The sequence below is a fragment of the Drosophila ananassae genome, assembly GCF_017639315.1.
Source record: "Drosophila ananassae strain 14024-0371.13 chromosome Y unlocalized genomic scaffold, ASM1763931v2 tig00000101, whole genome shotgun sequence".
In the NCBI taxonomy this organism is placed as follows: domain Eukaryota; kingdom Metazoa; phylum Arthropoda; class Insecta; order Diptera; family Drosophilidae; genus Drosophila; species Drosophila ananassae.
The window spans coordinates 482,374-504,802 of record NW_025319063.1 but is presented as its reverse complement, the minus strand read 5'-3'; the positions used below and the strand labels follow the sequence as shown (position 1 = coordinate 504,802).

At 42.7% G+C, this 22,429-nt stretch overlaps 1 protein-coding gene across 1 annotated transcript; it reads left to right on the top strand.

Moving 5' to 3' along the window:
* The first annotated feature begins 339 nt into the window (after window positions 1–339).
* On the top strand, window positions 340–22,418 carry LOC123258201 (dynein axonemal heavy chain 5-like). The gene is made up of 6 exons (XM_044718074.1): window positions 340–437; window positions 1,578–2,919; window positions 9,465–9,633; window positions 9,688–10,093; window positions 21,449–21,551; window positions 22,182–22,418. Exons 2-6 carry the CDS (start codon window positions 1,618–1,620, stop codon window positions 22,416–22,418), a joined length of 2,217 nt encoding a protein of 738 aa, XP_044574009.1. The 5' UTR covers window positions 340–437; window positions 1,578–1,617.
* The last annotated feature ends 11 nt before the right edge of the window (window positions 22,419–22,429 follow it).

Here is a 22,429-nt window from a genome sequence, read left to right as displayed (position 1 = left end):
TAGATTTGGAACATTAAATAAAGCTCCCAAAAACGCTCGGTAACTGAAGAAAAATATTTAAATAAACATAATTTCTTCATCAAATTTTTTAGTCCCGTTAGTTACTCCTATAAAATTACTTTACAATTAATCCTTTTTAAAAATATATGTCGCGCTTACTCGAAGCTTTTTGGAGATGAAATTTTAGGTGAGAAGCAATGCTTTTCACTCAAACATGTTAGAAAATTATATTATAAGCAATATTCAAAGAGATGCCAAATTATATTGCATTTTATATTTATTAAAACCCAGATTTTCTAATAATGTAATTTGTTTCAAATCCTTTTAATGCAGCGATGGGCGGAAATAGATAACCAAGTTACACTGGCCTTAAATGAAGCAAAAGATAATGTTCGCTATATTTCTTCATTGCAAAAGTTTTGGGATCCACTATACAGGTAATTTTCTGAGCATTTTTTATATACTTAGACTTGCAGCCTATTTATATAGTTAGTTATTATATCTTGTTATATACAAGATATCTTGAAGTTTTCTTATCTCTAGCACTATATTGACACCAAAGCTTGAAAATAACAGTTAACCGTTTCTTCTTGTTAAAAAATTAGTCTCAATTATGGACTCTTTGAAGAAACTGTCAGGAAAAAACCTTTGGATTTGGTTTTTTAGTTAAAGGGTCTCACTCAGAGTTAAACCGATATTTTTTGTTTATATTTGATCAGGCATACGTACGTCCCACCTCCCGTCCAACCGACCGAAGGACGCTGCCGGGTTCTATAGCAGGTTCTCTACCAACTTCTAAAGCAGTGAATTGTGCTCTGCGTCTCTTCTATTTTCTGATTCGCTGGGTCCAGCTATTTTTTTGTCGGTTCTATTTAATACAAAAATCAAAAAAAAAAAAAAAGCGGACGAACGTGTTTTTTTTTGTGCGCACTGCGATTTTATAAAATTTGTAATAAGCTTACCATAAACAATCGGTGTTTAATCCTATAAATATAAAAAAAAATTACCAAATTGCAAATTTTAGATTTTAATTTTCTTTCCAAACATAGCCCTGCTCTGCTTCTTCATTTCTTACGTTGTTGCTTCTATTCTACTGATTATATTCTCGCTCAATAGAGATTCTTATCTCCATTCTTTGCATTTTACTAACTCGCACTAACTGCACTTAATCTCCCACTTTCGATTCCCTGGTACAGTGGTACAAGGTTGATCAATAATGAAAACAAATAATATTAATAAACTAATTACTGAATTTTTAATAATCTTTAATAATTAATTATGAAATTTAAACTTTAATTTAAACTATGGGATTCGAACACAGACCCTTTCATTTTCTAGGTAGAAACATTACCTCTCGCAAAAATAAAAGTGAATATTTCAAACCAAATGGTTGTTTCTCGCTGAGAGAGAGCAACTTTGATACTTTGTTTTTTCGGTTAAATTCTGATTAAATGTAAAAAAAGGTTAACAGTTATTTGCAAGCTCTGGTTTGCATAATATCAATTACAATAATATCATATAAATAATAAAAATAATATCAATTAAAGTTAGAAAAAATAAATAAACTCTTTTTTTAGGTCTTCCCCTAATGTTATAATAAGTAGTTTGCCTGGACTAATGGTGGCAATTAGAAATGTTTCTAAAACTGCCCACTATTTTAATACACCAGTTAACGTAACAGGACTAATGGTTAAAATATCAAACCAACTTACTATCACGAGTAAAAACTATATCACAGATAGTGAACATCGAAGTCTTTGGGATATTCCGTCTCCGGAATTAATTGAAAAAATTGAAAAATGTAAAGAAGTTATGGAGAATTATAAAAGTATATATATGCATACTGTTGATGAAATGAAAAACAGTAATGAGCGCCCTTGGATTGTTTCATCTGTTTATATTTTTACCTGCTTAGAAAAATTCTTACAGCGCCTAGAAAAGGTTAAATGGATAGCAAATACAGAAATAACATATTCTATTTTGGATCGTATTATGATAAGCGGCATGGAAAGATTTAATGCAATGATAAAGGGTGCTCGTATTACTATTAGTAGTCAATTATATGATCCTTTGAATTATAGAATAGAGACTTTTGATACCGATTTCGAAAAATTCGTGAAAGAGGTGGAGGAAGCTGAAGTTGGAATGCAGCAATTTGTAAAGTTACTTTCCACTGAATGCCCATCAGCAGAATCCGTTATGTTGGTTCTGAAACGATTTGAAGCATTAAATTTAGAATGCCTCTGTCTTGATAGAAGATACTTGGAAGTAGCCGAAATGTTAGAAAAGGAAATGTTTCTTCTAAAAGATGTTTACAATGAAGAAAGGGGAAATCCCTTTATTCCACGTAATCTTCCGCCAGTGGCAGGCAGAATAGTCTGGATTCGATCAATTTTTAAAAAAATTGACTTACCCATGCAAGCATTAAAAGTACGCCAATGTGTACTTGCCCATAAAAAAGCTCAACGAACTGTTCGTTATTATAATTATATGAACGGAATCATTTGCCATTATGAAATGGCTTACCATAAAGCTTGGTTTGACTATGTTGAAGAAGTACGTTGTCTTTTAAACGCTCCTATTATGTCAATCAATAAAGATGAAGCATTGTATAATGTTAACTTAGATAGAGCAATACTGCAATTGATCTCCGAAACGGAGTGGATGTGGAAACTTTTTTTGGAAGTACCAAACATGGCTGCAACTGTTGCTTATTGTAAAGACCGTTTATTAGGACCAGCGACAACATTAAAACTAACTTTACAGCGATTTGACAAATTAAGAGCATCTCTAACACCTGTCTTCATAAATATAATGCGATTTCGCCTTCAAGAAGTTTCTATCATGCTAAAACCTGCATTATCAATAGTTACTTGGATATCGGAAAACCTTGAAGATTATGTCGAAAAAGTTTGCATGGTAAGAAATAATAAAAATAAAATGCAATAAATTCTGAAAAGCTAAAGCAAAGCATAAAATATAAAGCTAAGAGGAATTACATTTTTGTTGGGTTTACCTCAAAAGAATTTTTACTGCTGTTTAACGCATGATGTTAACCCATTCTGCAAATGAATTATGTGTTGAAACTTTAGGGCTTACTTGTCTTGTCTGTCTTCCTGTCTGTCTGTCCTGTCTGTCTGTCTGTCCTGTATGTCTATCCTGTCTGTCCTGTCTGTCTGTCCTGTCTGTCCTGTCTGTCCTGTCTATCTGTCCTGTCTGTTTGTCCTGTCTGTCTGTCCTGTCTGTCTGTCCTGTCTGTCTGTCCTGTCTGTCTGTCCTGTCTGTCTGTCCTGTCTGTCTGTCCTATCTGTCTGTCCTGTCTGTCTGTCTGTCCTGTCTGTCATGTCTGTCTGTCCTGTCTGTCTGTCCTGTCTGTCTGTCCTGTCTGTCTGTCCTGTCTGTCTGTCCTGTCTGTCTGTCCTGTCTGTGTGACCTGTCTGCCTGTCCTGTCTGTCTGTCCTGTCCTTCTGTCCTGTCCTTCTGTCCTGTCTGTCTGTCTGTCCTGTCTGTCCTGTTTGTCTGTCCTGTCTGTCTGTCCTGTCTTTCTGTCCTGTCTTTCTGTCCTGTCTGTCTGTCCTGTCTGTCTGTCCTGTCTGTCTGTCCTGTCTGTCCTGTCTGTCCTGTCTGTCCTGTCTGTCCTGTCTGTCCTGTCTGTCCTGTCTGTCTGTCTTTCTGTCCTGTCTGTCCTGTCTGTCCTGTCTGTCCTGTCTGTCTGTCCTGTCTGTCTGTCTGTCCTGTCTGTCTGTCCTGTCTGTCTGTCTGTCCTGTCTGTCTGTCTGTCCTGTCTGTCCTGTCTGTCCTGTCTGTCCTGTCTGTCCTGTCTGTCCTGTCTGTCCTGTCTGTCCTGTCTGTCCTGTCTGTCCTGTCTGTCCTGTCTGTCCTGTCTGTCTGTCCTGTCTGTCTGTCCTGTCTGTCTGTCTGTCCTGTCTGTCTGTCCTGTCTGTCTGTCCTGTCTGTCTGTCCTGTCTGTCTGTCCTGTCTGTCTGTCCTGTCTGTCTGTCCTGTCTGTCTGTCCTGTCTGTCTGTCCTGTCTGTCTGTCCTGTCTGTCTGTCCTGTCTGTCTGTCCTGTCTGTCTGTCCTGTCTGTCTGTCCTGTCTGTCTGTCCTGTCTGTCTGTCCTGTCTGTCTGTCCTGTCTGTCTGTCCTGTCTGTCTGTCCTGTCTGTCTGTCCTGTCTGTCTGTCCTGTCTGTCTGTCCTGTCTGTCTGTCCTGTCTGTCTGTCCTGTCTGTCTGTCCTGTCTGTCTGTCCTGTCTGTCTGTCCTGTCTGTCTGTCCTGTCTGTCTGTCCTGTCTGTCTGTCCTGTCTGTCTGTCCTGTCTGTCTGTCCTGTCTGTCTGTCTGTCCTGTCTGTCTGTCTGTCCTGTCTGTCCTGTCTGTCCTGTCTGTCTGTCTGTCCTGTCTGTCTGTCCTGTCTGTCTGTCCTGTCTGTCTGTCCTGTCTGTCTGTCTGTCCGTCCTGTCTGTCTGTCCTGTCTGTCTGTCCTGTCTGTCCTGTCTGTCCTGTCTGTCCTGTCTGTCCTGTCTGTCCTGTCTGTCTGTCCTGTCTGTCTGTCCTGTCTGTCTGTCCTGCCTGTCTGTCCTGTCTATCTGTCCTGTCTGTCTGTCCTGTCTGTCTGTCCTGTCTGTCTGTCCTGTTTGTCTGTCCTGTCTGTCTGTCCTGTCTTTCTGTCCTGTCTTTCTGTCCTGTCTGTCTGTCCTGTCTGTCTGTCCTGTCTGTCTGTCCTGTCTGTCTGTCCTGTCTGTCTGTCCTGTCTGTCTGTCCTGTCTGTCTGTCCTGTCTGTCTGTCTGTCCTGTCTGTCCTGTCTGTCCTGTCTGTCCTGTCTGTCCTGTCTGTCCTGTCTGTCTGTCCTGTCTGTCCTGTCTGTCTGTCCTGTCTGTCTGTCCTGTCTGTCTGTCCTGTCTGTCTGTCCTGTCTGTCTGTCCTGTCTGTCCTGTCTGTCCTGTCTGTCTGTCCTGTCTGTCTGTCCTGTCTGTCTGTCCTGTCTGTCTGTCCTGTCTGTCTGTCCTGTCTGTCTGTCCTGTCTGTCTGTCCTGTCTGTCTGTCCTGTCTGTCTGTCCTGTCTGTCTGTCCTGTCTGTCTGTCCTGTCTGTCTGTCCTGTCTGTCTGTCCTGTCTGTCTGTCCTGTCTGTCTGTCCTGTCTGTCTGTCCTGTCTGTCTGTCCTGTCTGTCCTGTCTGTCCTGTCTGTCCTGTCTGTCTGTCCTGTCTGTCTGTCCTGTCTGTCTGTCCTGTCTGTCTGTCCTGTCTGTCCTGTCTGTCTGTCCTGTCTGTCTGTCCTGTCTGTCTGTCCTGTCTGTCTGTCCTGTCTGTCTGTCCTGTCTGTCTGTCCTGTCTGTCTGTCCTGTCTGTCTGTCCTGTCTGTCTGTCCTGTCTGTCTGTCCTGTCTGTCTGTCCTGTCTGTCCTGTCTGTCTGTCCTGTCTGTCTGTCCTGTCTGTCTGTCCTGTCTGTCTGTCCTGTCTGTCTGTCCTGTCTGTCTGTCCTGTCTGTCTGTCCTGCCTGTCTGTCCTGTCTGTCTGTCCTGTCTGTCTGTCCTGTCTGTCTGTCCTGTCTGTCTGTCCTGTCTGTCTGTCCTGTCTGTCTGTCCTGTCTGTCTGTCCTGTCTGTCTGTCCTGTCTGTCTGTCCTGTCTGTCTGTCCTGTCTGTCTGTCCTGTCTGTCTGTCCTGTCTGTCTGTCCTGTCTGTCTGTCCTGTATGTCTGTCCTGTCTGTCTGTCCTGTCTGTCTGTCTGTCCTGTCTGTCCTGTCTGTCTGTCCTGTCTGTCTGTCCTGTCTGTCTGTCCTGTCTGTCTGTCTGTCCTGTCTGTCTGTCTGTCCTGTCTGTCTGTCCTGTCTGTCTGTCCTGTCTGTCTGTCCTGTCTGTCTGTCCTGTCTGTCTGTCCTGTCTGTCTGTCCTGTCTGTCTGTCCTGTCTGTCTGTCCTGTCTGTCTGTCCTGTCTGTCTGTCCTGTCTGTCTGTCCTGTCTGTCTGTCCTGTCTGTCTGTCCTGTCTGTCTGTCCTGTCTGTCTGTCCTGTCTGTCTGTCCTGTCTGTCTGTCCTGTCTGTCCTGTCTGTCCTGTCTGTCTGTCCTGTCTGTCTGGCCTGTCTGTCTGTCCTGTCTGTCTGTCCTGTCTGTCTGTCTGTCCGTCCTGTCTGTCTGTCCTGTCTCTCTGTCCTGTCTGTCCTGTCTGTCCTGTCTGTCTGTCCTGTCTGTCTGTCCTGTCTGTCTGTCCTGTCTGTCTGTCCTGCCTGTCTGTCCTGTCTGTCTGTCCTGTCTGTCTGTCCTGTCTGTCTGTCCTGTCTGTCTGTCCTGTCTGTCTGTCCTGTCTGTCTGTCCTGTCTGTCTGTCCTGTCTGTCTGTCCTGTCTGTCTGTCCTGTCTGTCTGTCCTGTCTGTCTGTCCTGTCTGTCTGTCCTGTCTGTCTGTCCTGTCTGTCTGTTCTGTCTGTCTGTCCTGTCTGTCCTGTCTGTCCTGTCTGTCCTGTCTGTCCTGTCTGTCCTGTCTGTCCTGTCTGTCCTGTCTGTCCTGTCTGTCCTGTCTGTCCTGTCTGTCCTGTCTGTCCTGTCTGTCCTGTCTGTCTGTCCTGTCTGTCCTGTCTGTCCTGTCTGTCTGTCCTGTCTGTCCTGTCTGTCTGTCCTGTCTGTCTGTCCTGTCTGTCTGTCCTGTCTGTCTGTCCTGTCTGTCCTGTCTGTCCTGTCTGTCCTGTCTGTCTGTCCTGTCTGTCTGTCCTGTCTGTCTGTCCTGTCTGTCTGTCCTGTCTGTCTGTCCTGTCTGTCTGTCCTGTCTGTCTGTCCTGTCTGTCTGTCCTGTCTGTCTGTCCTGTCTGTCTGTCCTGTCTGTCTGTCCTGTCTGTCTGTCCTGTCTGTCTGTCCTGTCTGTCTGTCCTGTCTGTCTGTCCTGTCTGTCCTGTCTGTCTGTCCTGTCTGTCTGTCCTGTCTGTCTGTCCTGTCTGTCTGTCCTGTCTGTCTGTCCTGTCTGTCTGTCCTGTCTGTCTGTCCTGTCTGTCTGTCCTGTCTGTCTGTCCTGTCTGTCTGTCCTGTCTGTCTGTCCTGTCTGTCCTGTCTGTCTGCCCTGTCTGTCTGTCCTGTCTGTCTGTCCTGTCTGTCTGTCCTGTCTGTCTGTCTGTCCGTCCTGTCTGTCTGTCCTGTCTGTCTGTCCTGTCTGTCCTGTCTGTCCTGTCTGTCCTGTCTGTCCTGTCTGTCTGTCCTGTCTGTCTGTCCTGTCTGTCTGTCCTGTCTGTCTGTCCTGTCTGTCTGTCCTGCCTGTCTGTCCTGTCTATCTGTCCTGTCTGTCTGTCCTGTCTGTCTGTCCTGTCTGTCTGTCCTGTCTGTCTGTCCTGTCTGTCTGTCCTGTCTGTCTGTCCTGTCTGTCTGTCCTGCCTGTCTGTCCTGTCTGTCTGTCCTGTCTGTCTGTCCTGTCTGTCTGTCCTGTCTGTCTGTCCTGTCTGTCTGTCCTGTCTGTCTGTCCTGTCTGTCTGTCCTGTCTGTCTGTCCTGTCTGTCTGTCCTGTCTGTCTGTCCTGTCTGTCTGTCCTGTCTGTCTGTCCTGTCTGTCTGTCCTGTCTGTCTGTCCTGTCTGTCTGTCCTGTCTGTCTGTCCTGTCTGTCTGTCCTGTCTGTCTGTCCTGTCTGTCTGTCCTGTCTGTCTGTCCTGTCTGTCTGTCCTGTCTGTCTGTCTGTCCGTCCTGTCTGTCTGTCCTGTCTGTCTGTCCTGTCTGTCCTGTCTGTCCTGTCTGTCCTGTCTGTCCTGTCTGTCCTGTCTGTCTGTCCTGTCTGTCTGTCCTGTCTGTCTGTCCTGTCTGTCTGTCCTGTCTGTCTGTCCTGTCTGTCTGTCCTGCCTGTCTGTCCTGTCTGTCTGTCCTGTCTGTCTGTCCTGTCTGTCTGTCCTGTCTGTCTGTCCTGTCTGTCTGTCCTGTCTGTCTGTCCTGTCTGTCTGTCCTGTCTGTCTGTCCTGTCTGTCTGTCCTGTCTGTCTGTCCTGTCTGTCTGTCCTGTCTGTCTGTCCTGTCTGTCTGTCCTGTCTGTCTGTTCTGTCTGTCTGTCCTGTCTGTCCTGTCTGTCCTGTCTGTCCTGTCTGTCCTGTCTGTCCTGTCTGTCCTGTCTGTCCTGTCTGTCCTGTCTGTCTGTCCTGTCTGTCCTGTCTGTCTGTCCTGTCTGTCTGTCCTGTCTGTCTGTCCTGTCTGTCTGTCCTGTCTGTCTGTCCTGTCTGTCTGTCCTGTCTGTCCTGTCTGTCCTGTCTGTCTGTCCTGTCTGTCTGTCCTGTCTGTCTGTCCTGTCTGTCTGTCCTGTCTGTCTGTCCTGTCTGTCTGTCCTGTCTGTCTGTCCTGTCTGTCTGTCCTGTCTGTCTGTCCTGTCTGTCTGTCCTGTCTGTCTGTCCTGTCTGTCTGTCCTGTCTGTCTGTCCTGTCTGTCTGTCCTGTCTGTCTGTCCTGTCTGTCTGTCCTGTCTGTCTGTCCTGTCTGTCTGTCCTGTCTGTCCTGTCTGTCTGTCCTGTCTGTCTGTCCTGTCTGTCTGTCCTGTCTGTCTGTCCTGTCTGTCTGTCCTGTCTGTCTGTCCTGTCTGTCTGTCCTGTCTGTCTGTCATGTCTGTCTGTCCTGTCTGTCTGTCCTGTCTGTCTGTCCTGTCTGTCTGTCCTGTCTGTCTGTCCTGTCTGTCTGTCCTGTCTGTCTGTCCTGTCTGTCTGTCCTGTCTGTCTGTCCTGCCTGTCTGTCCTGTCTGTCTGTCCTGTCTGTCTGTCCTGTCTGTCTGTCCTGTCTGTCTGTCCTGTCTGTCTGTCCTGTCTGTCTGTCCTGTCTGTCTGTCCTGTCTGTCTGTCCTGTCTGTCTGTCCTGCCTGTCTGTCTGTCCTGTCTGTCTGTCCTGTCTGTCTGTCCTGTCTGTCTGTCCTGTCTGTCTGTCCTGTCTGTCTGTCCTGTCTGTCTGTCCTGTCTGTCTGTCCTGTCTGTCTGTCCTGTCTGTCTGTCCTGTCTGTCTGTCCTGTCTGTCTGTCCTGTCTGTCTGTCCTGTCTGTCTGTCCTGTATGTCTGTCCTGTCTGTCTGTCCTGTCTGTCTGTCCTGTCTGTCTGTCCTGTCTGTCTGTCCTGTCTGTCTGTCCTGTCTGTCCTGTCTGTCCTGTCTGTCTGTCCTGTCTGTCTGTCCTGTCTGTCTGTCCTGTCTGTCTGTCCTGTCTGTCTGTCCTGTCTGTCTGTCCTGTCTGTCTGTCCTGTCTGTCTGTCCTGTCTGTCTGTCCTGTCTGTCTGTCCTGTCTGTCTGTCCTGTCTGTCTGTCCTGTCTGTCCTGTCTGTCCTGTCTGTCCTGTCTGTCCTGTCTGTCCTGTCTGTCCTGTCTGTCTGTCCTGTCTGTCTGTCCTGTCTGTCCTGTCTGTCTGTCTTGTCTGACTTGTCTTTCTTGTCTGTCTGTCCTGTCTGTCTGTCTTGTCTGACTTGTATTTCTTGTCTGTCTGTCCTGTCTGTCATTACAGATTAAAAAAATTAAATAAAAAAATTTTTCTTTCAGAAAATAAAAGAGGTGGAAACATTTTTCAATATGATTTTAGACATTGAAGAGCTTCGAATACTACAGGAAATGAGCAGTATATCTGAATTTCTTTATATATATGTTCCAGACGATCCTGTTTCGTCATATGAATTTCTTGAAGAGAGCAATAAACTACGGTCGGAAATAGGTAATTCTTCCAAAATTAATTTTATTAGTTATAATAAGCATGAAAATTCTACAGAGCGCATATTGGAAAAAAAGTCTGTCTGCATGGAGCGTGCAGTTATAGACATCATAAACATGTTTATTGACTTACTTGATTTTGAGCCAACCGACTCAAAAGGCCGACGAGTTTTTCAACTCCCTCCAGAGAAGCTTAATGACACCAATTGGAGGACGGAGGGCTTTCTTCCTATAGATAAATGGGATTTTATTCAGTTCCATAAAATTTATCGTACTATTTATCTAGCTCCAGAAGATGTTTTAAAGACCCTTCAGTTTCGAAATTATGAAAACATCAGATATGAGCTTCATCATTTACGAAACGACTGTATGGATTTGTTTTCATACTATAACTCGAAAATAATATTGGCACTAGTCGCGGGCTCAAAGCGATCTTTAGATTTCGTAAGGCAAAATATTTTGAGGTATGTTTATATATTTTTCTCTAACATGGATATATTTCTTTCCCAAAATATTTTTCAGTAAATATTATTTTCCTCCTGCTAAGCGTTACTTTTGTCAATAAAAGACAAATTACACAGCCACACAAAAATAAATATTTTTTTGGGTCTGGAGGTCAGCCCATGTTTACTATAGGTTATGTCGTAACCCTGACATTCTGGATTTTTTTAGACCTCGCATTCGGATTCAGCGACCCTGAAAACATATAAAAACATATCGTGGTGGTGTTTTTTGGACCTTGGATTCGGATTCAGCGACCCCGAAAACATATAGTTAACATGGTCTGACCTCCAGACCCGAAAAAATACTTTTTTTGTGTGGCTGTGTTATTTTAAAGAAGGGCATGCATGGGGAAAAGATTTAAATAAATTTATTTTTTGAGAGGGATATACACACCTGGCCAAAATAATAAGTACACAGATATAGTGTTTATTTGTTTCGATATAACTCGATTTTAATGCAATGCACACCCGCCATTTTTTTTATATTGATAAGTTACAATGTTACACAATTTCTAAAACAAGAATGAAATATGGGAACCTCGTGGATTCAATACTAAGCTTAATTTTCTGCTGGGTGGGCGATTTTGGTCTGGTCAAAATAATAAGTACACCTGTGTATTTGATAAATTTTAAAGGATTAAAGCTAGATTCGAGTTAAGATATGTTGGTTTTTATTATTTCCTAGCATATTTAAGTATATCCCTGGAAAAAAAATTCTTTAGTTGGGCAAAAAAAGAGTTGTACAACAGAAAAAAGAAAAATTGCTTTAATTCTGCAAAAGGAAGGATAAAATCTTCGGGAAATCGCTAAAAGACTTGGGCAGTCATTATGTTTGGTCCAGAATGCCCCAAAATTCAACATTCAATTCGAAACTCGAGGTCGGAAGATGAAATCCTGTCAAACGACCGACACCCGAATCCTAAGTTTTTACTGCTCATCCATTGCTGCTCATATTGACCATGAAATATCGTCTAGATCAGTTCGTCGAAGACGTACTAATGCTGGCTTACAAGGACACATAGCCAGAAAAGTTACTCTCCTTCGAGGGAATAAATTAAAGATGAGGAAACAGTTAGCCCAAAATCATTTGGCATGATCTGGAACAGAGGGTTCCAAAAAGTGGAATAATGTCCTATGGAGCGACGAAACAAAAATAAATCTAATTGGTAACGACTCCAGAAAGAATGTACGACTTGTTTCGTCGACCCAAAGGCATAGAATTCGACGCCCGGTACTCGAAATAGACCGTTAAACACGGAAGTGGAAACATTATGATTTGGGACTGTTTTTCTTGGCATGGAGTCGTCCCGATTTACGGATTACCGATACTATGACCCAATTTGGATATAAAATTATATTGTCTGACATAATGCTGAGGAAGACATGCCCTTGAGTTGGGTCTTTCTACAGGACAACGACCCAAAACACACATCAAAGCTGGTCAAGGCTTAGTTCACCGAAAACAAGGTGGACATTATGAAGTGGCCAAGTCAAACTGCAGACTTAAACCCAATAGATAACCTATGGGGAGAGCTTAATCGTCGGATTGGCACAAACACATTTCAAAATATAGAAGAATTGCAGCAAAGATAAGGTACGAGAGTTGTTTGGAGACGTGCCGTAAATTAAATGCCCCGCATGCCGAAACGGATAACAAAAGTTATAAAAAATATGGGGGGATATACTGGGTATTAGCATAAGATTACTATAAAAAGAAAAAAATTGAGAAAATGTTTTTTATTTGTAAGTTAGAGGCTTTGAAGAATTGCTGTACTTATTTTTTTGACCAACCCTTTTTTATGTTTTTTATGTTTAATCGACCATAAATTCTACAAATTTCGTGAAATATTCTTATGTTATGTATTTTTATAATCAACATTATGCCAGAAAACTAAAAGAAATTAGAATTGGTTCGTTACGGTTATCAAAAAAGATTTACGTGACATAGAAGAAATCTTATGAGCTTGTACTTATTATTTTGTCCAGCAGTGTACATATGTCAAAACCTTTCCTGTTCAAGCTGGATGAACAGGTGAAGTTACCCTTGGTGATATCTCTCCTTCTCCCAATATGTTAATTGAAAGAATTCGTCCAACTTGAACAATTCGTCCTACTTACAGCCGTTTTTTTAACCAGTTCCAGGAACTTGTAGCTTGCATTCATATGGAAATACTGTAAATGTATACAAATATGTAATATTTATACGTAAATAGGTTATATAAATGTTCTTATATCAAATGTGTAGCAAATAGATAACATAGAACTATATGCTTAGTCGTCATATCTAGCATGCGCGACAGCGATACAGATGCATGACACCTTCCACCACACATACACATAAATGCACTTGCATATACTAATTCTTTTCGTGTAAAATATATAATGACGGCGGTGCAGCCGGCAACATCTCCGCCGGCGCAACCGTGCATTGTTTCGCTATTAAAGACAACGCAAGAGATATGGACCTTTCCCTGGGCACACCTTAATTGTGAGGACATCTCTAAATGGCGTCCGTGACAGGACACGAATCTTTGGATAACACAATATGGAACATCTTAATAAGCAATTAATGTATTAAGTAAACTTCAATACCCAGATTTCAGCAGAGAATTTTGCATAATCACAGATGCTAGCAAAAAACCATGTGGGGCAGTACTAACTCAAAATTACAATGGTATTTGATTACCAGTATCATACGCATCTCGCGGACTTATAAAGGGTCAAATAATTAAGTCAACTGTAAAACAAGAATTATTAACAATTCACTGGGCTTTTAATTACATCAATCCATTCGTATATGGTAGACACTTCACTGTTAAAACAGACCACAGACAAGAGATGATGGCTAACCCGACATAAAAATAAACAAGAATGAGGCTTCAACTAGAGGGGAATAAACTCACTATGGACTATCTTAAGGGTAAAGACAATCATGTTGCGGATTCATATCCCGCAAAACAATTTAAAAACTTAAAGAAAACCATTTCTTAGGGCTTAGTTGCAAATCCATACCCTAGTAGACTTGCCTTAGACGACTTATCGTCTCTAACAAACCGTAGATCGATGCTGGGGGTCGAGCTTAAATATAATCTTATTTGTGCTATGCAGCCAGCATCTACTTACACGCTTTAAATTTAACGTGCCTGGTAACCTTAACAAAAAATTTCATCTGCTCCATAACCATTAGGCTCCGCTAAACCACAACCCAGAAAAAACATAGGTTCCATTATCCACAGTTTCCGCTGTACACCTAAACGAAGAAATTAATCAAATTTAACTAATTATTGAATTATGTAGGCCAAATAAACTAAAAAATTTCATGCGTAACTGCTAGGTTTTGATCGGATATCTTTGAATACACATATCTTTGAAAGATAAAGGAAAGATATCTTTGATATCTTTGGAATACGAGCATTTATTTTTGTGCTTCTACGAGTTTTCCCAAAACATTTTCTTATTTTTTTTGTTATTGAAATCAATAGATCCTACCATGTTTAAATATTTGATTTGAGGTTATATTTGATTTCGACTTGAAAAAGTCGATACAATAAAACATTCTATTATCAATTATTGTATTCATTTTGATCGCATTCATTTTGTACAAAGCATACATTTTTCATAATAAATGTATAGCAAAATGAGCGATTAATAAAAGCCAGGCTATCGATCTGGATTAAAAAAAAAAAAAAAAAAAACTTTTATGTATATATAACTAAAAAAAAAACAACGCTCAATGCCAAATTCTGATATATTAAATATACACTCATGATATATTAAATACGATTTCATATGATTTTGAATAATCTTATCTTTATGTACAATGAAAATAAAATGAAATAAAAATAAAGAAAATTGAAAAGAAATAATCCCAGTTCAATGAAAGAACCCAGCATTTAGTATCAACAACCCCAGTTAGTGTGTATGAGTTAGAAATTCTTTATATAGAAACGTTTAACTGCCATGTTTCACCATTGTTTCACTGCACCGCAACCCAAAGAATTCCGGGTGTGCTAGTGAAATCAAGAATAGACGAGCATCCAATTTTAGGTAGAACCATTGTTATGATGGTTTTTAAAAGATAATCCATACCCATAATATAATGAAATGGAATGAATTATCGAACATAATTCGAAATGAAATATCGAACATAAACATACATAAAAATCATAAATCTATTTAAAACTACTTATCAACAGACTGCACGCTGACATGGTATGTGACCCTTTCTTAAGTGCTTCAAGTGCACCACATAAATATTTGGTTATACTGCGATCTCGTCTTTCAAACCATGCTGTTGATTACTTAATGCCATGGGTCCGATCTCTTACATTCTATGTTTCGAATTCTTATCGTGTTCAATGCTTGAACATTCTGCAAAGGGCCACAAAAAAGGTGTACATTTTGGATATTTTTAAATTTGTTATATTGTCCTTTGATAACTCTTGATAGCGGACTGTATATGTTTATGTGTACATTTGCTTTTGTATTAAATTTATAAATTCCTTTTCTTCAATGTTACAAAATTATTATTATTAAATTATATAATTCTATTTTAGAATGTTAAATTTTTAAACATTGCTTAACATTGCATATTATATTAGCTCCTATGTTTAACTTAATGTTTGAACATCCTGCAAGGGGCCACAAAAGTAATTGAATTAATTGTTATTATTTTCATTCGATTCTTTAGTGGACTGTAATATTATATATATTTTTTAATTTTTTGTTTTTAGTGGACATCTTAAAAACTTTATTTATTCGATTTTTTAGTGGACTGCAATTTTTACTTATTTTGTTTCTTATTATTTTTTAGATATAGCTTTTCCTTTTTATTTGATTGATTACTTAATTATATGTATAAAACCATTAAATTATACAATAAACATATAAAATAAACATTTTTTTTTTAAACATTCGGCATTGGGGTTGGCAATGCTATAGCCATCAATTGTCTTCTCGACTTTAATTTTCTTAAATATGATATAATAAGTACAGTTATGATTACCATTGCCAAAATTAACGAGCTATGACCTGACACATGTTGAAAGTCGATATTTTTCAATTCTAAATTTTTTGCTTTCAAATCTTCTATTTGTTTGGCCAGGTGAGCTATTTCTGCTGTATGATTCATAACAGGAGGCTTTAGAGGGTCCCAAGCTATTCTCGGAATCTCTTTTATTTCTCCTATATAAGCCGAAGCTAATGCTTCTTGACTTTCCTACAGGCCACCTCGCTGGATGGCAACTATCATCTTTTTTAGTACATTTTGAAAATTAGTTTTACCTTTTTCTGTTTTTATGTCATTGCTATCCTTTTCTTCTACCTTCCAATATCGGTCCATTTGTTTGAGCTCGATACTGGTTGCTACAATTGACTTACTACCCCTGGATTTCGTGCGTCCCTACACTGTCCATCCAAATATAGTTTTTTGCCCAAGAAGCATACCCTTTTTGGTTATCTCCGGCAGTAAAATTTGTGGATATAAATCCGCACCAATTACCAGGTCAATTCGACCAAGTTTGTCGAAGTTGGAATCCGGTAAATAGAATCCTTTTCAAACCGACTTATTTATAAAAATTGTATTTGTGGGAGGACATTTCATTAGTTTTGGCAAAATTATCGCGTTTGTGCTCACTTCTTTGGAATATTTAACATAATATTATTCTTTATTGTCAATTTTAATTTGTGTTTTGAAACACAGGCACATGTTGCTGCTATTCCACTTATTTCAGTGTGCGCTTTTATTTTTGGCAACTTAAGTTTTTGGCCGCTTCTTCTGATATTAGAGTGCTTTGTGACCTATTGTCAATCAATGCTATAAATTTCCCGAATTCACCATCTTAACCTCTAATCTGAACATACGCAGTGGCCAACAATGCTGGATCAGAGGTCATGCATATATATTTACATTCTCTATTTTAAAATGCAACATGCTATTGTTTAATTTTTGACAATACGAGCATACTAGCTCGCTTGTACATTTTGAGTTTGAACTGTGCTTGAGTGAGTTTGAACTCTGTTGCACCAATTCAATTTTTTAACCATATTGGTTTTTTCTTGATCACTTAATGCTTTAAATTTACAGCAAAAAATTAATTGATGCCCGGGCATTTTGCCCATCGGGCATGCTTGGTTATTTGTGTGATTATTTTGTATTATTTTTCTAGTTGGTAACTCATTTCCATTTTCCCCTACAAAAGAAATGCTCGTAGGGCCTTCAACCACGCGCACCGTACCAACACAGACGAGGCGTGGGAAGCCTATAAAGCTGAACTTAGGCAATATAACAAAGAATTGCGCAACCCAAAGAGGGTTGCCTGGGCCAATTTCTGCACCAACATCCAGGAGACATCTGAGGCCGCCCGCCTAAGAAAGATTCTCTCTACTACAGCCCCCATCGCAGGCTACATTAAGAACACGGAGGGGCGCTTCAGCACAGTCTTCACTACTGGTATGATACCAAAGACGTGGCTGTGCACGAAGGTTGTATTCATACCCAAGGCGGGGAAACCATCCCACTGCATCCCCAAGGACTTCAGACCTATAAGTCTGCCTTCCTTCCTCCTTAAGACTATGGAAAGACTCTTAAGTCTCCATCTACAACTAAACATTAACCCAAATGACATCTCATGCTCTCAGCATGCTTACAAAAGGGGCCGATCAACAGAAACGATATCACTATGATCGCCGAACGAAGGATCAACTTTAAGGAATACGCACTTGTCGCTTTTCTAGTCATAGAGGGGGCCTTTAACAACATCTTGCCGTGCTCAATAATCGACGCACTGACGGGACTTGGAACAGACAACCGATCAACTCACCTAATACGGCAGATCCTGGTTAACAGGAGTGTCGAGGCTACTCTTGGAGGTTCGACTATTCGAAGATACGTCAAGAGGGGCACCCCGCAAGGAGGTGTACTCTCACCACTACTCTGGAACATGGCGGTTAACAGCCTACTGCGATCCTTACAGGGTGGCGGCTGTAAGATCATTGTGTACGCGGACGATGTTGCTATTGCCTTCGTAGGGAAATTCCCACAGACGCTATGCGACCTAATGACAGGGAAGCTCGAAGTTCTGTCGGCCTGGGCGCAAAGGAACTGGGAGTCAATCCGTCCAAGACAGAGCTCGTGCTGTTTACCAGGAAGTACAAAATACCTAACCTAAGACTTCCGAAGCTCCTAGGAGAAACACTAGTTCTTAGTGATAGTGCGAAGTACCTAGGCATCACACTAGACAGGAAACTGGACTGGAAGCTGAACACCGCTGATAGGACTAAGAAAGCGGTAATAGCACTCTATACCTGCCGCAAGGCGGTATGCCTGAAATGGGGAATGTCCCCCAAGATGGTCAGATGGTTATACACAGCGATCATCAGACCAATCTTATTCTATGGTGTTGTATTCTGGTGGCCAGCCCTGGACAACTCCACTTGCAGGGAAAAGTTCAGGAAGTCGCAGCGCATGGCGGAAGTCTGCATAACAGGCAGTCTACGCACTACGCCTAGTGATGCCCTAGACACTATCCTCGACCTACTACCAGTAGAACTGATGGGGGTAAAGACAGCCACCTTGGCCGCAATAAGACTGCGAGAGGCAAATCTATGGAGTAAGAATAGTTTCGGTCATACCAGACTGGACTTACATCATTTCATGCCTGAGGGGGGTACGGATTACTGTGTGCCCGTCGACCAACCCACCACTAACTACAAAATCTTAATCCCCTCTAGGGAGGAATGGTATGCCCGGATACCAGGACCGGAGGGCTCCATTCATATCTACACAGATGGATCAAAACTTAACGGCCAGGTGGGAGGCGGTTACTTTTGTGAGCATCTGAGCCTAAAGGAGTCCTTCAGACTCCCCGATCACTGTAGTGTTTTCCAGGCTGAGGTAGTAGCTATTAAGGAAGCACTGGAATAACCAGCCCTAAGGGGCAATCGGGGTACAATATGTATCTTCTCAGATAGTCAGGCAGCGCTCAAGGCACTTGACGGATTCTCATCCAACTCCAGGACAGTCAATGACTGTCGCAGATCTCTCCACGAGATGGCTGAACAGCATGACATCTACCTCATCTGGGTTCCCGGTCACAGGGACCACGAGGGAAACTGTGCTGCAGATGAACTAGCTAGGGCAGGGACTACCAACACTCTCCTACCGGAGAAAGAACTTGTAGGCATACCCTTGGCTACTTGCAGGCTAAAGTGCAGGGAGTTTTTCGACCTGGCAGCCAATAGAAAATGGAGTAATCTCCAGACCTGTAGAACATCACGTCTGATCTGGCCGACACGATCTCAGAAAAGATCGGCGAGACTTATTGCTCTCACCAGACCAGAATGCAGCCTAGCGATTGGGGCAATTACTGGGCACTGGCTGATAGGCTAACACGCGGCCAGGCTTGCAGTCCCCCACAATGATTTCTGCCGGAGCTGCAGGGATGAGGAGGAGGTAGAATCGGTAACGCACCTCTTATGCTACTGCCCGGCACTCCGACGCGGCAGACTCAAACACCTCGGGTCCGAAGAACTCTCGGACCTTAACGATCTCTCAGAGATCTCTCCACGCGGACTGGTTGCCTTCATAAAAAAAGCAGGCTGGGACCATGGGCCGCCATAGGAAGTCTAGGCATTTATACGCACCCTGGTAGACAGGAAGGGGGGGTAGCATCTCGGTGAAACCCTTGCTCCAGCGGCAGCACAAGGAGCCCTTGCGGCTCAAGTGGAAGTGAGGGGGTATTCTATGACCCCCTTGCATCACCGCCCTAACCTAACCTAACCTATCCACCCAAGGATAGTTTTTTGAAAGATGGGATGGTTCGGACCTTGCTTTATTTGGCCAACGGACAACAGTTCGAAAAATGACTCAGCTCCAATTAGCATATCTATCCGCTGAGGTTTGTAATAATATGGGTCTGGCAATGGGTAATGGGTAATGGCAAGTTCTTTGGTGAAATTGTTTTCAAAACCCAAAAGTCGAACGGAAATTCGCTACCATTGCATCTGACTTCACCACGGTGTGTATCTTTTTCTTTACTTGTGAATTAGTTTGACCAATTCCAAGGAAGTTGATACACGATTCCGCCCTACGGATCTGTAAGCGTTGAGCAAGATCTTTTGTAATAAAATTCATTTGTGACCCTGAGTGAAGTCTGGCTACCACCAAGTTACACTGGCGGAACGTGACCGTGAAAAAACTTCCTTTTCCGTAAACGGGGGAAAATACGAGTTTCGCCGACTGCTATTCGGGTTAAGGACTATCGACGACATGATGCGATCGATGATATTATCGTTTTCTCAGAAGACGAAAACGCCCATATACGGCACGTAGACTGGGTGCTAAAGAGCCTGCACGACGCCAACATGAGAGTGTAGGCACAGAAATCGGTCTTCTTCAAAAAAAGCTATAATTTTTTGGGGTTTATAGTTACCAGCGAAGGGACTAGAACAGACCCAGAAAAGGTCCGGTCCATCAAGGAATTCTCGGAGCCTAAAAACGTTTTTGAAGAAAGGTCATTCATGGGCTTGGCTAGCTATTATAGGTGCTTTATCAAAGATTTTGCATCAATAGCTAAGCCCATTTTGAGCATCCTAAAAAAGGAACATGAAAATGTCACCAGATACAGATCCAGAAACATCCAGGTACAGTTTACCGAGCTACAACGGCTGGCCTTCGAAAAGCTTCGTAACATCCTGGCCTCATCCTTCATCTCACGACAGATGCCTCGGCATATGGCATTGGCGCAGTGCTTTTCCAAAATGGACGACCCATTGCTATGATCTCTAGAACCTTAAAGGACAGTGAGGTTAACTACGCTACCAATGAAAGGGAGCTGTTAACCATAGTTGGGCACTAAAAAAGCTTTGTCGCTACTTATATGGGGTCAAAGACATAAATGTCTACACGGATTCTAATCCGAACACAAAAATTAAAAGGTGGAAAGAACGCATCGGCGAGTGTGGTGGCAAGGTTCATTACATGCCTGGCAAAGACAACCTCGATGCAGATGCCCTCTCGAGGCAACAACTCAACGTTGTAAAAGAAGAAGAGCGCGGCCATTTTCAAGCGCGGCCACAATTCACAGTGAGCTGTCGCTAACCCACACTATCCCATCCACGGACAAGCCTCTCTATTGCTTCCAAAACCAGATAACTCTGGAGGAAGCCCGCTTTTCGTCAAAACGCAGCTTTGTTCTCTTTGGAAACAAGAGACGGCATAACATTGACTTCACTTGCGAGGAGTCATTGTTGGAGAAGCTCGCGGACGTGATAGTTCCTAAAGGTGTAATCGATACAGGACAAATTGGTTCGGCAATTTCCTGCCACAAAATTTTGGCACTGCAAAAACCGAGTAACGGATATTTTTGCAATTGGCGAGAGGCGGGAGAGGCTCACTGTCGAGCCAACAGAGCTACAAAGGTCTGCCCAAAAAAACGTGAAGCAGGAACTCTCCGAGCCAAGGCTAAATACGACAGACATCCCAAGAAGCAGGAGCTTGGCGAAACACCAATTCCATCTCATGTAGGAGAAATGCTACACATAGACATCTTCTCCACGGATAAAAAGTATTTCCATACATGCATCGACAAATTCTCGAAATTTGCCGTCGTCCAACCGGTTCCCTCAAGATCCATAGAGGACCTCAAACCAGCGCTACTACAGCTGATGAACATTTTCCCTAAGGCAAAGGTCGTATATTGCGAGAACGAACCATCGTTGAACTCGCACACCATCGTGACCATGCTGGAAAACCATTTCAGCGTTAGCATTTCAAATGCTCCGCCCCTCCGTCTCAAACGGACTGGTGGATCGCTTCCACAGCACTCTGGTAGAGCTTGCTAGATGCCTTAAAATCGACAAAGGCATTAGCGATACCGCAGACCTGATCCTACTGGCTACAACCAAATACAAAAAATCTATCCATTCGGTCATCGACAAGAGGCCGGCTGACTTGGTTCAGACTCAATCAAATGGGCCACAATACGAAATACAGGATAAGATAAAAATAGCCCAGGACAAGCTCCGAAACAGGGAAAACGCTTCCCGAGTGTTCGTGGTTGGCTAAAACCTTTGTGTGAAGAAACCGTTGAAGCGGACATGAGGACCACATTCCTCATTAAGGGGAGGGTCGTCCACAAAGACAACCTTAGGTAGGCCGAGCGTGATTATATTATCCCTCGCATGATAATTTTTAAATTGTTTATTATCCGTTTTTTGTAGCCACTTGGCATAATTTCTGCTTCTATTATTATTTTAATCACGCTTTGGTGGTGGGCTACCCAATTTCAACAAACTACCAGCACTTCCAAATTACAGGTTCACAACCATATCCCTGATTTTCCTTTTGACCACAACATCGGCACGCGTCACGGACTATTCTAAAGCTAAATACATTCCCATTGTTGATGGCCGAATTCTAGTATGGGAGGAATTTGCGTTTGTGAAACATTCAGCGAGTCTCTCGGAATATAGGCGCGTCATAGAAGAAACCTACGGGACGTTCAACATGTTCCCTCAGTTTCATATGCAGAAACTTTTGATTGTTGATGTCGCCCACCTGCGCGACCTGCTCGACTCATTGAGCATCCATCATAGGGTAACAAGAAGCTTAGACTTCCTAGGGACCGCGTTGAAAGTAGTGGCGGGAACGCCGGACGCGGAAGACTTCGAGAAAATTAAATTTAGAGAATTCGAATTAACAAAAGCAAACAATAGGCAGGTCAATATTAACAACAAGGTGCAAGTTCAATTTAATAAAATTTCCGCTACCGTCAACCAACTGCTGAGGTCAGCTAAAAAGTCCCAAATTCCTTGATACAGGGCCCCCATTCGAGATGCTTTTTACTCGAAATAGGATGATATCAATGGAGCTGTGGAGGGTTTAATACTGGCAGTAGACTTGCCAAAGTTAATATCTAGCATCTTAGGTCATGCAGACCTGGAAGGTGTATGGATGGAAGAGCCCACCGAGACCTCGATTAGGGATGTTTTGTCCGTATCGTCCGTTAAGATTTTACAATCCAATAACATCTTACACTTTATTATTAAGTTTCCAAAAATTAAGTCGGCCTGTAACAAGATCACCGTTTTCCCGGTGTCACATCACGACACCACACTCAGGCTGAAGGACAATGTTGTTGCTGAATGCGACGGTAAACTCCACACGGTAGAAAACTGCTCTTTGGCAGCAGGGGCTACGTTTTGTCGGCTGGCACGAAGAAAATCATGCGCTCAAGAGCTCTACGCTGGAGGCACGGCGCATTGCGAGATCCATCAAAGCGATTAACACCCCATCAC